General features: G+C 43.3%; 1 protein-coding gene across 6 annotated transcripts in view; it reads right to left on the reverse strand.

Annotated features, from left to right (window-relative positions):
- Positions 1-6,187: 6,187 nt before the first annotated feature.
- USP48 (ubiquitin specific peptidase 48) overlaps positions 6,188-17,045 on the reverse strand; it is a 67,770-nt gene continuing 56,912 nt past the window's right edge. For 4 of the 6 annotated variants that reach the window (XM_060089114.1, XM_060089113.1, XM_060089112.1 and 1 more), the window contains 5 exons: positions 15,665-15,820; positions 11,910-12,035; positions 10,325-10,373; positions 8,082-8,108; positions 6,188-7,029 (listed from right to left, as the gene is read on the reverse strand). In XM_060089114.1, the coding sequence (XP_059945097.1) occupies positions 7,007-7,029; positions 8,082-8,108; positions 10,325-10,373; positions 11,910-12,035; positions 15,665-15,820 (381 nt within the window). In that variant the 3' untranslated portion in view covers positions 6,188-7,006. The remainder of the gene's footprint in view (positions 7,030-8,081; positions 8,109-10,324; positions 10,374-11,909; positions 12,036-15,664; positions 15,821-17,045) is intronic. The other 2 variants (XM_060089110.1, XM_060089109.1) reach the window with 1 other exon arrangement.

Consider the following 17,045-nt stretch of genomic DNA (forward strand, 5'->3'; position numbering starts at 1 on the left):
CACAGCAGACAGGATGCCACACTGGGGGGACTCACTCTTGGATCACAACTGTGAACGCAGCTAGGAAATCCCCATTTTGAGGACAAAGGAGACAAGCCTAAAGGTGGGGACAGCACTGGTCACACCAAAGTAATAGAAAACTCTCTCCCAGGGATCTTGCTGTTGCTCGACAAGAGCTTCCAGGGGGTCCTGAAGTGTTCATCCGGTTTTTCCTTGCTGAGAACATGTGTGACACACTGCAGGATACAGGATGAATAAGATGGCCAGAGACCCTGCCCTCAGGGAGCTAGACCAGTCCAGCACTAATTAGGTTGATTCATTTTCTGGCATTTGGAGTGGTTTTAAATGCAGACGTAAGGGGCTTCCCTGGTGGCGCAGTGGTTAAGAATCCACCTGCCGGGCTTCCCTGGTGGCGCAGTGGTTGGGAGTCCGCCTGCTGATGCAGGGGACGCGGGTTCGTGCCCTGGTCCGGGAGGGTCCCGCATGCCGCGGAGTGGCTGGGCCTGTGAGCCATGGCTGCTGGGCCTGCACGTCCGGAGCCTGTGCTCCGCAACGGGAGAGGCCGCGGTGGTAAGAGGCCCGCGTACCGCAAAAAAAGAGAATCCGCCTGCCAATGCAGGGGACATGGGTTCGAGCCCTGGCCCGGGAAGATCCCACATGCCGTGGAGCAACTAAGCCCGCGCGCCACAACTACCGAAGCCCGCGTGCCTAGATCCCGTGCTCCACAACAACAGAAGCCACCGCAGTGAGAAGCCCGCGGACCGCAACGAAGACTAGCCCCCCCGCTCACTGCAACCAGAGAAAGCCCGTGTGCAGCAACAAAGACCCAACGCAGCCAAAAATAAAAATAAAAAATAAATTAAAAAAAATAAAATAAATGCAGACATAAGATCCAGCACAGCCCTAACTCTGGCTCCCAGTTAAGACAAAAATAAGTAATTCACTCTAGTTCCAGAATTCTAGACAGTCTAGCACGGCTTGAAGCCTCCTTCACCCAGAGCCAGTGCACGCTACAGATGGGAGAGGAGATGCAGCCGAAACTCCAAACATAAACCAATCAAAGAAATGAGTCACATATAAAACAAGAGTCCTTAGAGGTGGTCCAGTCGCGCAATTTCCCAAGCACACTCCCTGGACTTCGAGGTAGTGGGTGGCGGTAGGGGTGAAGAGGTGAGGCCCCACTGCCTCCTTCCACCTAATTCCTGCTCGACAATTTCTACACCCAACTTCCTTTTAGAGCGAACACTGAGGCACAAAGGGGAACACACTTATCCAGGACCATAAAAAGAGCTGGTAACAGTTTAGTGTTCTCGGTTACGCCAGAGAACGGGGGGGAAGGGAGACCAAGATCCAAGCTTGCAGAGGCCCACGTGCCAGCCGGCAACGTTTCAACCCAGGCAGCCGCTGCCCAGGCCTCTGGCTTCCTTGGGGTGTGTCCCCCACTTCCTGTGGCCCAGGGCCTGCCTCGCCTGGCAGCTCTAACGCAGATCTGGAATTCAAGCTGCCATTCCAGCTGCTGTTATGAGGCTGGTTCCCTCCCTGACCAAGAGCAATTTCACTTCAAAGGCCCTGGCCTACGCAGTCCCAGCCAAATCCTTGAAAGCAGGTCTTTTTGGTTTTTCCCCTTTAAACATGTTGGGGGAGAACAGATGATGCCCTCTGTTTGAGACCAATACAGTAATTACGTTGGACAAGCTCTCAGAAGGAACTTCAGGGGGAATTCAGACAGCCTCATGAATGGCAAAGTATGAACACACGGCACGAGAAGAGCCACCGAGTCACTGGTGCCCGTGGACGAAGCCTGTTTGGCAGCAGGATACATGTCTTTGGGAAACATGGTCTTGCCTCTGCTTGGGGAGACACAGCCAGGGCTCAGTCCAGTAATGAGCTGGTGCAGGTCCCAATTCCAAAGGCAGAACAATGTCACCTAGAAAAGGCCAGACAGGGCTTCCCTGGTGGCGCAGTGGTTAAGAATCCGTCTGCCAATGCAGGGGACACGGGTTTGGGCCCTGGTCTGGGAAGATCCCACATGCCTTGGAGCAGCTAAGCCCGTGCGCCACAACTACCCGAGCCTGCGCTCTGGAGCCTGGGAGCCACAACTACTGAAGCCTAGAGCTCGTGCTCCGCAACAAGAGAAGCCACCGCAATGAGAAGCCCGCACACTGCAACAAAGAGTGGTCCCCGCTCGCTGCAACTAGAGAAAGCCCACGTGCAGCAATGAAGACCCAACACAGCCAAAAATAATAAAGAAAGAAAGAAATAATAATAATAGTAATAAAGGCCAGACAACTCCTGGCAAGTTACAAAGATGACTTGATTCACAAGACCAATTCTGCAACCTCTTCCCAAAACCTAATGAGGCTCAGCAAAGATACCTAACTCTTACCATATGAACAAATGTCACCAACTTGTCTGAAACACATGCATTTTTTAAAAGTGCTGAATGTGATATGGTTGGCAGTACACTGCAATCATGTGATAAAGCGGGTCCTGCAGCTTATCTGTTGGGGAAGTTCCCAGAAGCACAAGAAATACCTGTTCCATGTACCCTACTCTTGAAAAATATTATTCACTAAATCTCAAGAGGTAAATAAAGAATATAAAACACGATTCTCAGATCAGAAAATAGCCTGAAGCACTGGCCGCAGTCTGCTGCTTTGCCCGGTGCCTGCACAGCCTGGCCTCTGAGGCTCACGGCACCTGTTCCTGAAGTTCTTGGCAATGACAATCAAAACACTGGAAGCTGCCCCTCTGGGGCAGAACCTGCCTATCACAAAGACAGAAATCTTCAACATGCATTCCAAACGTGTTTCAAATTCCTTTCAACATGACCCTGCAAATAAACATAGAATCAAGGCACCTTACTGTTTGGCCATTAGCTTCACTTTCCTTATGGGCCAAGAGGAAATATTTATATAACAGAATAATCAAACATACCTGTCCAGCCATCATTTTAACTCTCATGGCTTCCAGCATAACCTATGTCCTAAAGTTCTCAGGGAGGGGGTTCCAGGCAGCTTGGCGATGCCGTTACAAGACCTCTTTTTGAAGACTTGCGGGAAAGATTCCACAGCGTTTCGTCACAAAGGCTAAAGTCTAATTACAAAGAATCATGAAGTATTTTACCCCAACAGTGTTTATTATTGCATGATCCTCAGTGTGGGAGGGTGAACAAAGCAGCAAATACTGTTCTGTTCGAAGAGATAATTTGGAAACCAAGACAAAGCAAAGCTAAGCAACTTTGCTTAGAGGTAAATGGTGAGATTATATGTAACACAGGTGACCCAACTTCTCAAACTAGCCCTTTCAACGCTCGCCTACACAAGTATGTGCTATCTGAACAGCTAGCAGACTCCTCAGCCCAATTAACTCAAAAGCCAGATCTGAAAAAAACCCACAAATGTTTGGGATGTATGATATGGAGGCGTTGTTTTCTACATCGCTCTACTACACTTTTTTTTGGGGGGGGGCTATGTTGGGTCTTCGTTGCTGTGCGCAGGCTTCCTCTAGTTGCGGCGAGCGGGGACTACTCTTCATTGCGGTGCACAGGCTTCTCATTGCGGTGGCTTCTCTTGTTGTGGAGCTTGGGCTCTAGGCGCGTGGGCTTCAGTAGCTGTGGCGCACAGGCTTAGTTGCTCTGCGGCATGTGGGATCTTCCCGGACCAGGGCTCGAACCCGTGTCCCCTGCCTTGGCAGGCGGATTCCTAACCACTGTGCCGCCAAGTCTCCATAGTAGACTTGACCTTCAGGACTCGGCACAAAGCTGTTGCTAAGTATGTGAAACAAAGTGTTACCATTTTACAAATGTCTGTAACCTGTATTTTAATGAATAAAGGATTCCACTCATGTTGATAATCAAATCCCCAGCCAATATTGGTATCTATGCATTGCCTGGATTTTCGGGGTGGTAAACGGCTAGCTTTCAGAATCAGAAATACAGTTCATGACAAAACCCTGCACCTGGGGTGGGGATGCACGGGCCATAGGCAAAGGGGTAAGAATCTCCTTAAAATGAAAATGCTGGTTGTTCATGAGACTGAACTCTATTCACAGTCCCCTGTAACACTGAACAAGCTCAACAGCCAAATGCCAGAGAGAAAGGATGTGTCACTCCTGCGCGATTCTATAACAGGAAAGGCAGGCTTCAGTGCTCATTTCACCTTAGCAGTTTGTTCAGAGATAAATCACCCTTTGGGTATTTAAAACAGGTTATTCAAGCCTAGCATTCACTTCAAGTATTAACCAGGGTCTGATCAAGAAGCCCATGACCATACAGACCAACCAAATGGACATTTAAAGTAATAAAAAACTCACTCTGGATTATGATGCCACAGAAACAAACATACATTTCTTTTAAATTGGGCAGAATGGTAACTGTAATTCTACACAATAAAGTTCATTAATACACAGATAGTTATTCCCCCCAAGGAATGAAGACATCCAAATGGCGACCTATATTTGAGGTGACGGCAACAACTCGTAGCAGAATGGCATGTTGTACACATCAGATTGGGGTTGAGGAATGGACAGCAATACAATGAGGATGGGGGGCAGGGGTGACTTCAAGCTTCATTTTACCTTCCACAGAAGACTGTCTTTAAAAAAACAAAAACAAAACCACATGCATAAGAAACCTGATGGGAAAAGTCTCTGCACCTTAGTGTGGTCAGTCAAGGAGACAATTGATCTCCATCTATTAATACAGACAAGGCAAGACTTGATTTTAGGTTACATGTTGTACCTGTTTTCCCTGTACAAAGTGGTGAGGGCCACTAAATACACGTATACATGACTGTGTAACTCTGCCCACCGATCGTGGGTGGGAGAGGGCCCGGCCCAAGGCTTCCCAACAGGGGCGGCTTGCACATGCAGACTTACTGGGTCTCAGGCCTGAAAACGTGCACTTCTAATACAGCTTCGCAGTGCTGCTGGTCCTGTGGGGCCACAGACATCACTCTGAGCAGTGCAGTGCTGGTAGCACATGGTTAAGTCATGGGGGCAGGAGACAGAAAACTGCTGGAGCATCACCTGCTCACACAGGGCCCACCCCACTCCCACCACCTGTGCAGATCAGTAAGGGAGCCAGTACTGGGTCATCAGCCTGAAAGACCTACCACAGGCTGTTATTTTGTACCACCGCATGAGGAAAAAAAAGACTCAAGTAACACATTTTAAAACTGTTATTAACAGCAAACTGGGGAAGTACATCAGATTTCTGGGTGACTACTGACATGTTTATGTCAATCCCCAGAAAGAACCTTCTCTGGACAAACAGCTTCTTTACAGGGAGGAGGAAGCAGCTGCATCAAGTACTAAGTGAACTTGCAAAGTCTTTACCCTGGGAAAGTAGTAGTTGCTTGGCATGTTATTATTTTATGTTCAGGTTCATTGGGGGGCGGGGGACTGCAGGTGTTGGGATCTAAAAATGAGGATTAGCTCACGACCTGGACCTCAAGTCCTTCCTTTCCCTTTGCCGACCTGAAGGTGGGGCCCACAGGTTCCTAGGATGGGTTGTGAGGGTCCTGTGTGCAGTGCACTCCCCCACACAGACTCATTAAACACCCCCTGCCTCCCCAGGGGGTACAGACTGAAGACACTGCAAACACAGAGGGGAAACTCAGGTAAGAAGTTATAATTTTACCATAAAGCCATAATTATTCCGATAAAAAGATCTATTCAAAGGGGATGCTGCCAAGGTTACTGGTCCTCAAATTGAAACCTGACACTCCCATCTGGTATTTCAGTTTAAATTTTCAGAAAAGGAAGGGGTTTAAAAAAAAAAAAAAAAGCCCAGCAAAACCCAAGGCTAAATAAAGTGTTAGCAAGAGAGATGCCTGAGTCAGCATCTCGGCCGAAAACTTGTACGTACGTACTCAGAGGAAACAGTGAAACAAACTCCAGTCTTAATTCCTTTGAAAATCCTCTGATATTCTAACGAATCCTGCTTTGGTCACATGTCGCTAACCAACAATCCTGAGCTGGATGACGTGGCACACTCCATGCACACATTTTTTTTCATTTTTGAACAATGTGATCTAAAAGATCCTTTCTGGGTGTTTTGGAAGAATGCTTTCAAAAAAAGAGAAGTGAGATCCAAGAAACGGCGGACTTGGAGGATGGGAAGAAGAAACTTTATATAAAAACCCGTGTTATTTTCCAAATGAATTTCAGGCCATTTTACTCTTCAGATAAGGTGGTCAGACTTCTCAAAAGTGCAAGGTGTATTTGATTTCCCACTTTTTAATAATAGCAAAACTGGAGGATGCTATGACATGTAATACATTCACCATCCTTTCTGAAATGCATGGAAGTAAAAAGCCTTTGAAGACACAAGTGAGACACAATCCCTTGGCTCATTGCAGGAGACACACAGATGCACCCTCCTTTCCCAGCACCAAGTCAGAGACCAGCGGGCAGGATGTGCGGCAGGTGCACTGGAGCCGACACGGAGAGGAATCTACTCTGAAGACACTTTTCCACAATTACGGCAAGGTCTTCACTTTCATGCTTTATTGAAAGTAAAATATGAATCAAAGACAGGTATTGGTAAGCAGGTTATGTCTCTAAAGAATTACTTTTAGTTCAGAGCAGAATGTTGTCCCATCTACTGTGATACAAATCCTTTATGGACCAATGCATCTGGTATGAAACTCAAGCAAGGAAATATAACAGAACTTTATTCCCTCCCGTGCCTATAAATCTCATATGTAAACATGATTTACTGATACTGCTACTAAACTTTTTCAGTCTTTACTTGCCCATTCCCCCCCCACCCCCCTTAAATATAAAATTTGAAACATTTCCTTCAAGTCTGATGGCCTTCAGTGCAATCTGCTTTACTTGACATAAGGCATTTGGGGACAGTCACTTTTGAATGGTTTTCTGCCTTGCGGAGGAGTCATGTAATGGTTTAATTCTTGAATCCACTTTTTCTGTAATGCCCTAACATGTCAAACTCCTCTTCCTTTCTGGTCATTTCTTAGCAGTCAGCAAATGTTCAAAAAGATTAATGTCCAAGAAGACCAGTACCTGGGAAAAGAAACACATGTGGAAGTACAGTTGTGAACTGCAAGGTAAGAGTTCATATATTCCATTTGCCAAGAACGCATCACCAACAGGGAATATCCAACTTAATAAATGAGCACAGAAGCCTTTTGACGTTGAAGGATAAGAAAAAATAACAGACTCCAGGTTTTCAGCTAAAGCACATTCCCGTTGAAAGCCATGTGGCTGTTAGTTATCTCCACACAAGTTACTCAGATTTTACTGATGCTTTCATTTGATGGCCATTTTTCATAAAGAAATTTTTTGCTTTGTTTGTTTTGACCATATCAGGAGTTTCTGTGTAGTGGGAATGTGTAGACAAAAAGCCGCACCGAGAGGGAGGCTTTATTTAGGCCAGCAGCGTGGCTCACTTGTTCGCTTTAGCAAAGAACCCCTGGTATTCGATTCAACCTCATTCTTGGGCAAAGGTGCAACCTGTCACAGACCTCTGGACTAGGCCACAAAGAATCAAACTGGCAACAGTTAAATATGTAAATGTCAAAGGTCTGGATTCGACTATGTGCACAACTATAGTGGCCAAGATGTAGTAGGAGGCACTGCCGTTTATCAATTTAAAGTAATAATCCAAGAAATGCCTAATTCTAAATAGATCAATGAAACCTTTTCACTGAACCTAATATAATTCAGCAAATTCTTCTCCTCTAATTCTTATCAGTTACATACAAACTGTTTTGCTCTAAGATGGGACTGACAGGAGGAACTTGAAAAGGTTAAGTATAAAAATCAAAATGCCACTAGCTAATTCCCCAACTTCCCCCCGAAATGAGAAAGAAAAAGCAGAATGGATATCTCAAAGTAGATATGTCTAACACACAGGCCCTATTTGAGGCCTGAGGCCTGAGTGCTGATACAGATAATGAAGAAGCTTGAATAAAAAATGCATTTAACTAAAATTAATTTCAGTCATGAGACTCAGATTGAATTAAATTTTAAAATCAAATCATAGGCTTAACTTTAATAGAAAATTAGAGTATGACTCTGACATTCATGAACAAAATGTGACAAATGTAACTTACCTTTAAACCCTTCTTCTGGCATACACACTGTAAGGAAAAAAACAGAATTCCAAATTGAAAAGATTGTCACTACCGACAGTAATAAGTTCACTTCAATGCCTAAAGACGAAAAGTTTAAAATAACTTTTAATTACCTTATTCACCTATAAACATTACCTTTGAAGTTATAGATAATAATCAAATGAAAATCTTTCTCTTTGCTTTTATTTTTATCAAAGCAATACATATGCATCACTCAAAAGACAAATACTGGGAGAACAAGGGTTGTAACTGGAGCCAACATTCTGCATGATGGGGGGAGGGGCCTGGAGAAAACCATGTGGCCATCGCCCTCTCCCCCCCTCCGCCTCCCATTCCCACACTCTAGAAGGAACCACTTTCAGCCCTTGCAGCCACTTCTGGTATTTAACCTCTGTATTTCTAAATAACATGCTTATATTGCTAATTCATAATTTTAGATTCTATCTAATAATTTCAGGGAAAGATAAAAATTTAGTTCTTCTACCACCTCTTACATACCACCTGCCCCCGAACCCATCCTCCTGACACAGTGACATTTTTTGCTAAGCTAACCTCCAATGTTTACATTATTTTTTATTCCATAATAATGCTCACAGTTGAACTCGTACCTTGGTTATAGTTCCTGTCTGGTATGACTTTGTCTTTCTGGGGTTGGTAACTGCTGCATTATTTATGTGCTTCATTTTCTCTGTACTATCTCCAATTCAAGTGTAAACTCTGAAAGAGCTGTAAACCTCAAGACAGCCATCTATCACTTCCACTCTTCCCAGAGGACATCCTTTGCCAAAGCCTGCATCCCACTGCTCCAATCTGGATTGAGTGTGCTCAACACCTGCTGCAGAGCTTCTGTCCTGGAATTTCCCCCTCACCAGCTTCTAGGGCATCTATTGCTATGTTGGATCCATGTTTTGGGGTTCCACTGTTGACTTCTTTCTTGAGTTACTCTCTCATTTAACAGAGCACACCCTCCCAGAGTATCTCGGCAAATGGTGTGTGAGAGAAATTGGAGGCCTTACATTCAAAGAGCCATCAAGTGTGACGTTAAAATAAAGTCTGTCTAGTTACAGAATTCTAGATTCAAACTCACTTTTCCTCAGAATCTTGTGGGCACTTGTCCATTAGTTTGTCTTTCTGATCCTTCATCCTGTGAATGTGCTGGTATTTCCTTCCACACCTCTAGATGCTTTTAGGGTCTTCTTATCCCTAGATTTATACTTTATTGTACCAGGCCCTTGGTGCACCCATTTTTTATTTTCATGAATTATTTTCTGTTCTCTGAATGTTCCTTACACATAGACTATTTGCTCTTTCTCTCGTATTGTTTATAGTTAATTTTTAAGCTTTCTTATTCTTCCTGTGTTGTCTATTTTCTCTGGGCTCCTTTTTTTTTTCAGTCTGTTGATTGACGTCTTTTGGTTTCATGCTCTTTGCTCAACTGTCTGGTGCTCTCTAGCTGTCCACTTCCACCTATTTAAGTGTGAGGTACTAAAAGGATGCCTAAAAACTGCTCAGTGGGCAGTGGTGGGCTTAACCCAAAGGGCACCTGGGAGATGAAACACTTTTAAAAAATATTTGTAGGTTGTTTTCTTGAATTGCTCGTTTCCCCAGAGGATCATCCCTTCCCTCGACTATGGGAGGTAAGAGATGGGCTGCCAGTATTTGAACAAAGAGCTGGTGGGTGGTCTCCCTGTTTGGCAGGTAATGGGCCTCATTATCACCTTTCTAGGTTAATTTCTTCAAAGAGCTGAAACACAAACTCTACAGGTTGAGAAGAGGCAGTGACATGAGGGAAGGGCTGTGAGGATCTGCAAGGTAGTGAGCTGTCTAACTGCTTCTTATACAGCTTCCAACCTGCCTTTAGGTTTAGACCTCAGTCTTACGTTCAAAGGCACCTAGGGCATCCAATTCCTGTGTACCTGTCTGAGGCTCTGCAATTTGAATTAGCTTTGCTTTTTGTTGACCTCTTTCACCTGCAGGCTTACATTTATTTGTTTCCTATGGTAAATTAATTAATTAGTACTGTTTTTCTCCACTTTCTGAATTTTCAGATATCATTCTTACCATGATCTTTTCAGAGCAATAATGTAAGATTCTACCTTAACATGCAGAAACTTTGTTCAAGTTTAAAAGTAAAAGCACTGTAGACTAAAGCATCAGTAACTATAATCCCACCTTCCTTTAACAAGTTCCTCAACAAATTCCCCAAACAAGTTGGTCTTTACCTTGCATGACATCATCCATTGCAGCATAATCTGCAATTGGTTCGTCAGCCTAGAAGACAAATGAAAACAATTCAAAACCACAAGGGAGTGGAAGCCAGGAGGAGGATAACGTCCCATCCACCTCACACGAAAGGCTGGTCCTGAGCCCACCAGTGTGTTGCTCCAAGACACAAATACAAACACTGTCCAGTGGAAAACAGGGTTCAATCCAGAGCTGGCAATGTCCAGGATTAACATAGGATGCCTTGTCAATGGTGGGTCTAGACTCAAAACCCTGATAACCGCACAGACTGCACATTGGATGTGGCACTGTTTTCCTGCTCCTCAAATACCTTTAGATGCAGAAGGGTTCAGATACCCTGAGTTACTAAACACTGATCTAACTGATATGACTTAAGGTGACAGTGATGACGGCGTGAGTTGGCAGAAATCAAGTCAGAATGGGGTCCTCTAACAGTGCCAGTTAGGTTAAAAATACATTTTCATCCCGCCTCAGCATCAAGAAAACAATACCCGTGTCCTTTTTAAGGCAGAAGCCAGCACTGAGTCTGAGCTTGCAGTGGAATCAGCTGCAAGGGCCAAGAGGACAATGACCAATATGGACTCTAGTTGCCCATCTGAAGTACAAACACTTTAATTACACAGGCCGTTTCTAGGATTTTAGACGGCGTCCTTAGGATTCAGCAAACCAAAGAGGCTTTCAAAATAATTCCACAGAACCTACAGTTCCAAGAAAAGCAAACACGAAGGGGGTGGCAGGATGAGGGGTGTGTGTATGTGTGTGTAGGGGTAGATATGGGCCTGCATCATCATTTCCAGGGGGCAGGTAGCAGGATGAGGGGTGTGTGTGTGTGTGTGTGTGTGTGTGTAGGGGTAGATATGGGTCTGCATGACCACTTCCAGGGCCTAACTTTATCTGACCAGAATTGAGGCTCTACGGTATGAAAAACATATTTCACAGTTCAAAACCTGAAAAATATTCTATCACATCATGCAGGGGGCATGCTTCTAGCCATAAAGAAGAAAAAGAGGCAAAGGAAAGTGACAAAATCAGGCCCTGAGGGAAGGCAGGATTGGGCTAAAGAGGCTGGTTCAGTGATTCTTCTGTGACAAAGTCTCAGAAGCCCCTACTTTCTAAAACACACCTACTTCTCCTAAATCCATTCTCCCCAAAGCCAATTTCCATACCCTGGACAAGAATCCCATTAAGCCAACCAAAAGTATTGACTATTGTGGCCAAGACTTGTGTCTTATGCCTATTTCCTGTACTTATGAGGAAAGGTGGAGATGCTTTAATAGTAGAAATATTGGTTAAGTAATTCGCTGATCCAAAAGTTAGGGAGGAGGTTAAATCTAGATTATTTTAAACAAGAATTATTAAAACCCCACAAGACCCAATGATGTGGTGACCTCCTCTAAGTCTCTCGTGGCTCATCCAGAGATGGAGAATGTAGAGGCCAGCAAAACTCACAGCAGAAGCTTCTTAGCACACCCTGCTGAGAACCTGAGGTAACTGTAACCACCACTGCACGCAGTTTACACAAGAGAATCCCTAGAATCCCTCAGGTAAAGAGCTGTTACCTACCTTTAACAAAATGACAGATTCAGGAATGACGCCAAGGGTTCCGAGGGTGGCACAGTCATCACTTAATATCTTTCCATCAATTGACAGATTCTGGTCAAAAGGAGCAACTGAAAATGCATGCATGATCTGTGCCAATATAAAAGAAACAAAGTTTGTATAAAGCAAAATACTGAGACTTATACCCTATTTGAAGAAATAATGCATAGATTCTGAGGGCAAAATAAAAGCCTTCAGAATACAAAAGATACAACAGTTTACAGTCAGCTCGCTTGCTAAATTCCTATTGAGACTCTAATCCCAATACATCTGAGAACATTCTTAGGAGGCCTGATAGAGAATTAGGAGACAATTATACCCACAGGACCTTGTCTTCTGCATCTACAACCTCTCCACGGGTCGGGGTGCAGAGAAAACAAAGGGGCAGAAGGTGGGGCTGGGCTGACAGCTCCTCTGGTAATAAGGCTTGAGCAAGGCCGTCACTGTCACTCCTATCATGCCCAGGTTCCACATCGTTTTAATAACCAAATCAATTCCAAATTCTTTCATAAGACCAGCTCTAAATTAACCAGAAGGCTATCTGGACTCTTCTCGTTTTGATCACCTTAGTGAGCAGCTGGGGCTACAAAATTCAGCCGTTGGGCCCGTCACATATTCTTAGACTGAGTCTTGCCTCTAGGAACCAGAATATGAATTTCTTAAGGGTAGGGGCCATATACTCCAGCCCAGTTCTAGCCAAGTCTTAAAAATTGAATACATTCAGAAACACTATTGTGCATAATACTTAAACATTGTTTTCAAATTCAGAAAAATTTTTATCACGTCCAGGGAGTAAATACCAGTGTGAAGTAAGGAGGAGGCGGGCTCAAAGGCACACATAGGTACCCTTCAATGATATATTCTAATTCTTCACTTGGGTGTATTCTAGAGTGTTCATTTTATTATGCTGCATAACTGAGTTCCATTCTCCTTGAATATGTTCCATTACATGTATCTCATTACACCAATATCCATGTTACAGGGAAACCATTCTACCCTTTTATGCACTCTATTCCTCTACTCTTTGAAAAATCTGGAAAGACAAAACAAGCAGCCCTGAACCAACTGTGTATATAATTGGGCCCAAGAGTTTTCCAGCTGGGAAGACCGTGACCGGAAAAGTGATTTTAATAACAGTACACAGGTAAATAACAACAGGGATAACAACACTGGCCTCCACCCTAACTGTTAGGCCAGGTTCATAATTGGACTTCTCAAACGGACATCAGGCCCTCAGAAGCAAGCAGAGACTGATTAAATAGGCATCTGTAGCTACAGTGCACTGACATAATCAATGATCTGTCTATGAAGCAATGAGCCTATTTCTGGTACGTGAGAAGTACTGACGGGACAGTTCTACTGAAGGCAGCCCAGCACGCGGGCATCAGGCAGAGGCAACAGCCCCAGTTAGTCAATATGACCCATGAAGAAGAAAGCACAGTTACAGAGGAAGTGTCTGATACCAACTTAACGTGGGCAATGTCACAGATGCATGACTGTAGGAATGCGAGTTCACACGCCTAAGTGGGATGCACAGGGTCTTTGCACCACCACACGACACTGGACCAACCGCAAATACCTCTAGACATGAGTTCCATCACTGAGGGGTGGAGGCTCATACTTTATGTTTTGAGTGCACAGACAAGGACATTTCAATTCATTCAACAACTCATGAAGATTTATTACACCATGTGTTGACTACTGTGCTACATACTGGAAATATAAAGTGAATAATCCCACCCCAGAGAGGTCCAGAGGACAAAACCAAGCAGTGAAGATGGTGGCAGAAAGTACACACTGCTCCTAGCAGAGCACACAGAAAGGAGCAGTTAGCTGTGTAACTGAAGGCCAAGACAGGTTTTGCAGAAAAGATGAACAGTGCTTACTAGTGAGGAGAAAATGGTATTTCAGAATGAGGGAACAGGCCAAAGGCACGGAGGCCCGTGCCCTGTATAATAATAATTCATAAACCATAAGTGCTAGGAGAATGCTTCAGAAGAATTAACATTCTATGGGTCTGTTTAACAAGCGGGTGCAGCACTGTTGATCTGTGGGGCATAAAAGGAACAATGAAAACTCTGTTCCTACAAGGTGAGCAGCTCCATGCTGCTTGCCATGGGGGTGTGAGTGTGTGGCTGAAATAAGGAAATGCAATAAGGGAAGTGAAATAAGGAAAATTTCCTCCTTTCTAAAGCAAGCAATACTACCCACTCAAAACCTCTCTTTGGGAAAATTGAATAAGACAATTAAACACCAAGCATATTCTGAGAAAGGAGATGGATAAATTGTACTTTATGGCCTCATAGGTGGATGAATTAAGCAACTATAAATGGGTGTAGTTGCCATCCTATTAACTTGGAAATGTAGTATACCCTAGAGGACAGGCTCCATGAAACATAAAAAAAAATGCACTACATGCTTAAAAAGTCACCCACCACCACTGGCTGAGAATCACATGCATGCCCACCACAAGCTCTAACAGTGCTCAGGTTGCTGGGCAAAAAGGTCCCATCTAGTGGGAGCTTTCAAAGCTACCACCACGGATCAGTGAAGGGAAATTACACTTCACTGCCCTTTCTTTTGACTGTTTAGATCACAGTGGTCCTCGAAGCAAGGACGGGAGATGAGAGGAGGGACACGGCAAAGGAGCCATCCAAGGAGAGCACACCTGGGGGGTTTCCTGTGAATAGCTGCTGCCTTCTAGCAACTCATTTGTTCAGGTAACATGCTCATAGATAGAGGTTATTTCTGCTGACTTTTGATTTATTCTTTAAAAAGGGTAGTCCACAATAAAAAGCAGCACAGGCTTTGAAAATGTCTTTATCCACAGGGGCTCTTTTTGTAATTTAAAGGTTTTGAATGTTCGAGGTTTACCACTGACAGGCAGAAAGCCGGTGATAGAAACAAGCTTTCTCAGATGTAAAAGCCACAATAACAGAGTAAAGATATTATGCCAACACATTTATTTTCAGAGCCATGGGTTCAACCAAGGGAAATACTGTTCCCGGGACAATCTGGAACACATAACACCCTCAAAGGAAGCCTATACTTTTGCCTCAATTACAGTGATAAATATCAGCAACAAGGAAAAATGCATAACCAGTAAACCAGGCCACATCAAAGTAGCAAAGAGGGAAATTTGGTCAACTTTTGGGATCTGTATCAGTGACTAAAACAGATAAGAGGCCAGATTTTTTTTCATGTACATCTTGAATTTATCAGCCTCTTTTTCCTGGGTTTTGAGATGTACCATTGGCATGCTCATTTATAGTACTTTAGTATTGCTACCAGGAAACAACAATATCATGAGGCATTTTCATAATGCATCCACTGTGTTGATGTGCAAAAGCAATGGAGGGGGCAGGGGGGATACAGTGGGAACGATCTAAAAATGAACCTTCAAAGAGAACAACCTCAACACGTAACAAATTAAATGGCTCTCAACATTTCTCATTATTATTGGAAAGCTACTCAGAACCTGCTCAAGTTTTCAGAGTCCCCAAAATACTTTTCATCTTCACAGAAAGATTCTTGGCTAATTTTGAAAACTTTGAAACTCTTTCTAAAGAAAGAGTTATTTTAATTTGGTGACCCTGCAAGCATTATTCTAAACTCAAAAAAGTCCTCTCTCAATGGCCTAATACTTAGGTGCAAAGCAGAAACTTGTGAAGACCCTCCAAGTTCAGAGCATAATTAAACAAATGCTATATTTTCCTCACCTGAATTTTCAATTCTTTTAACGTTTGATTAGCAGAAACAAGAAGAGCTTTTTCACCACGAACTTTTCTATGTCGCATACTCCGCCGAATAACTTGCTTTTGGTAGGCTATATAATTTTGATGGGATATCTTTTGCCGCTTTGTTCCTCCGTTGCTCTATAATAAAGATCCGGAAAAAAAGAAAGCACTGAAATTACCCACACTGTGACCCGTGCTCATAAAGTTCATCAGGCAAGCAAAAGCAATTTATTTATCAGACTTTTAACCATTTGAAATTCAAAATCAACAGTGAACAGGAACTCACTGGAGGTTCTTAGTAGGCTCAGACAAAACTGAAGAAATTAAACGACAAGTAAAATACACTTCTAACTGCATATAAGCTCCAGGATTTTAAAATGTATGTATTATAAAAAGGAGATTTAAAAGCAAAATAAGTTTGGCCTTAGAAAGACACAATTATGATAAACTGAAAAAATTTTAAGATTATTAAATTTAATCCAGTCAGTGTCAAAAAGGAAAGAAATGGGTGCGGAGGCAGGATAACTGTTCCGGATAACAGTCTAAACTGATACAAAACAATGCATATCTTAATTGTATGCTGGTTTGAGGAGGGAAAATTGCTTCTGACACATTTGGGATAGGTGAAGAAATCTGAGGTTGGGTAAACAGGACACTGTCTTTACTGATAAGCTGGTTTAAGAACTTGGAGGTGGAATGCCATGATGTGCACAATTTACCTAAAGATGGTTCAGCAAAAAGTACAGGCATACATATGGGTATATAATATATATTGTACTAGTCTTAAGAAAAAAATAGATGAGAACCAAGTCTCTTTCTACAATACTCCAATAAATGCCTCATCAAGAGGTTAACAGTCAAGATTCTTCTGCTAACCAGGACAGGGAATGAATGAAACAAGATTTTTAAAATAATCTTTTCCCCTGGTTTAATTAAATCTGGATGAGGTAACCCCCAGGCTCTGGCTCTGGTTTCCGTAGTTGTCACTGAGTGTCAGGTGTGCATAATCAGAGTGGTTTAGGGGTCACTATGGACACAGATGCCACCTATGCATCATCAATGGAGCTCCAGAGATCTACAAAGCGGAGAGGATCAGGGGGTATACAGAAGAGCATTTGTTCAGGGTGATAGGCCACAGGCTAGGTGCTGCACAACGCTAGATTCAGCTCTAGCTGTGCGTCTAAAGAGGTACACAGGTGATTCTAACATAAGAAACAACGTAGGAGTTAAAAAAAAAAAAATTCATGACACATTTTTCTCAATCTCAACTATTCAAGAAAAGGTGAAATTGGACCTAAATTTCACAAATAGGAATATAAGGGAAAATATCTACAACAACCTAAAATTTTACTTTAGAAATATA

The sequence above is a fragment of the Mesoplodon densirostris genome, chromosome 2, assembly GCF_025265405.1.
Source record: "Mesoplodon densirostris isolate mMesDen1 chromosome 2, mMesDen1 primary haplotype, whole genome shotgun sequence".
Classification (NCBI taxonomy): domain Eukaryota; kingdom Metazoa; phylum Chordata; class Mammalia; order Artiodactyla; family Ziphiidae; genus Mesoplodon; species Mesoplodon densirostris.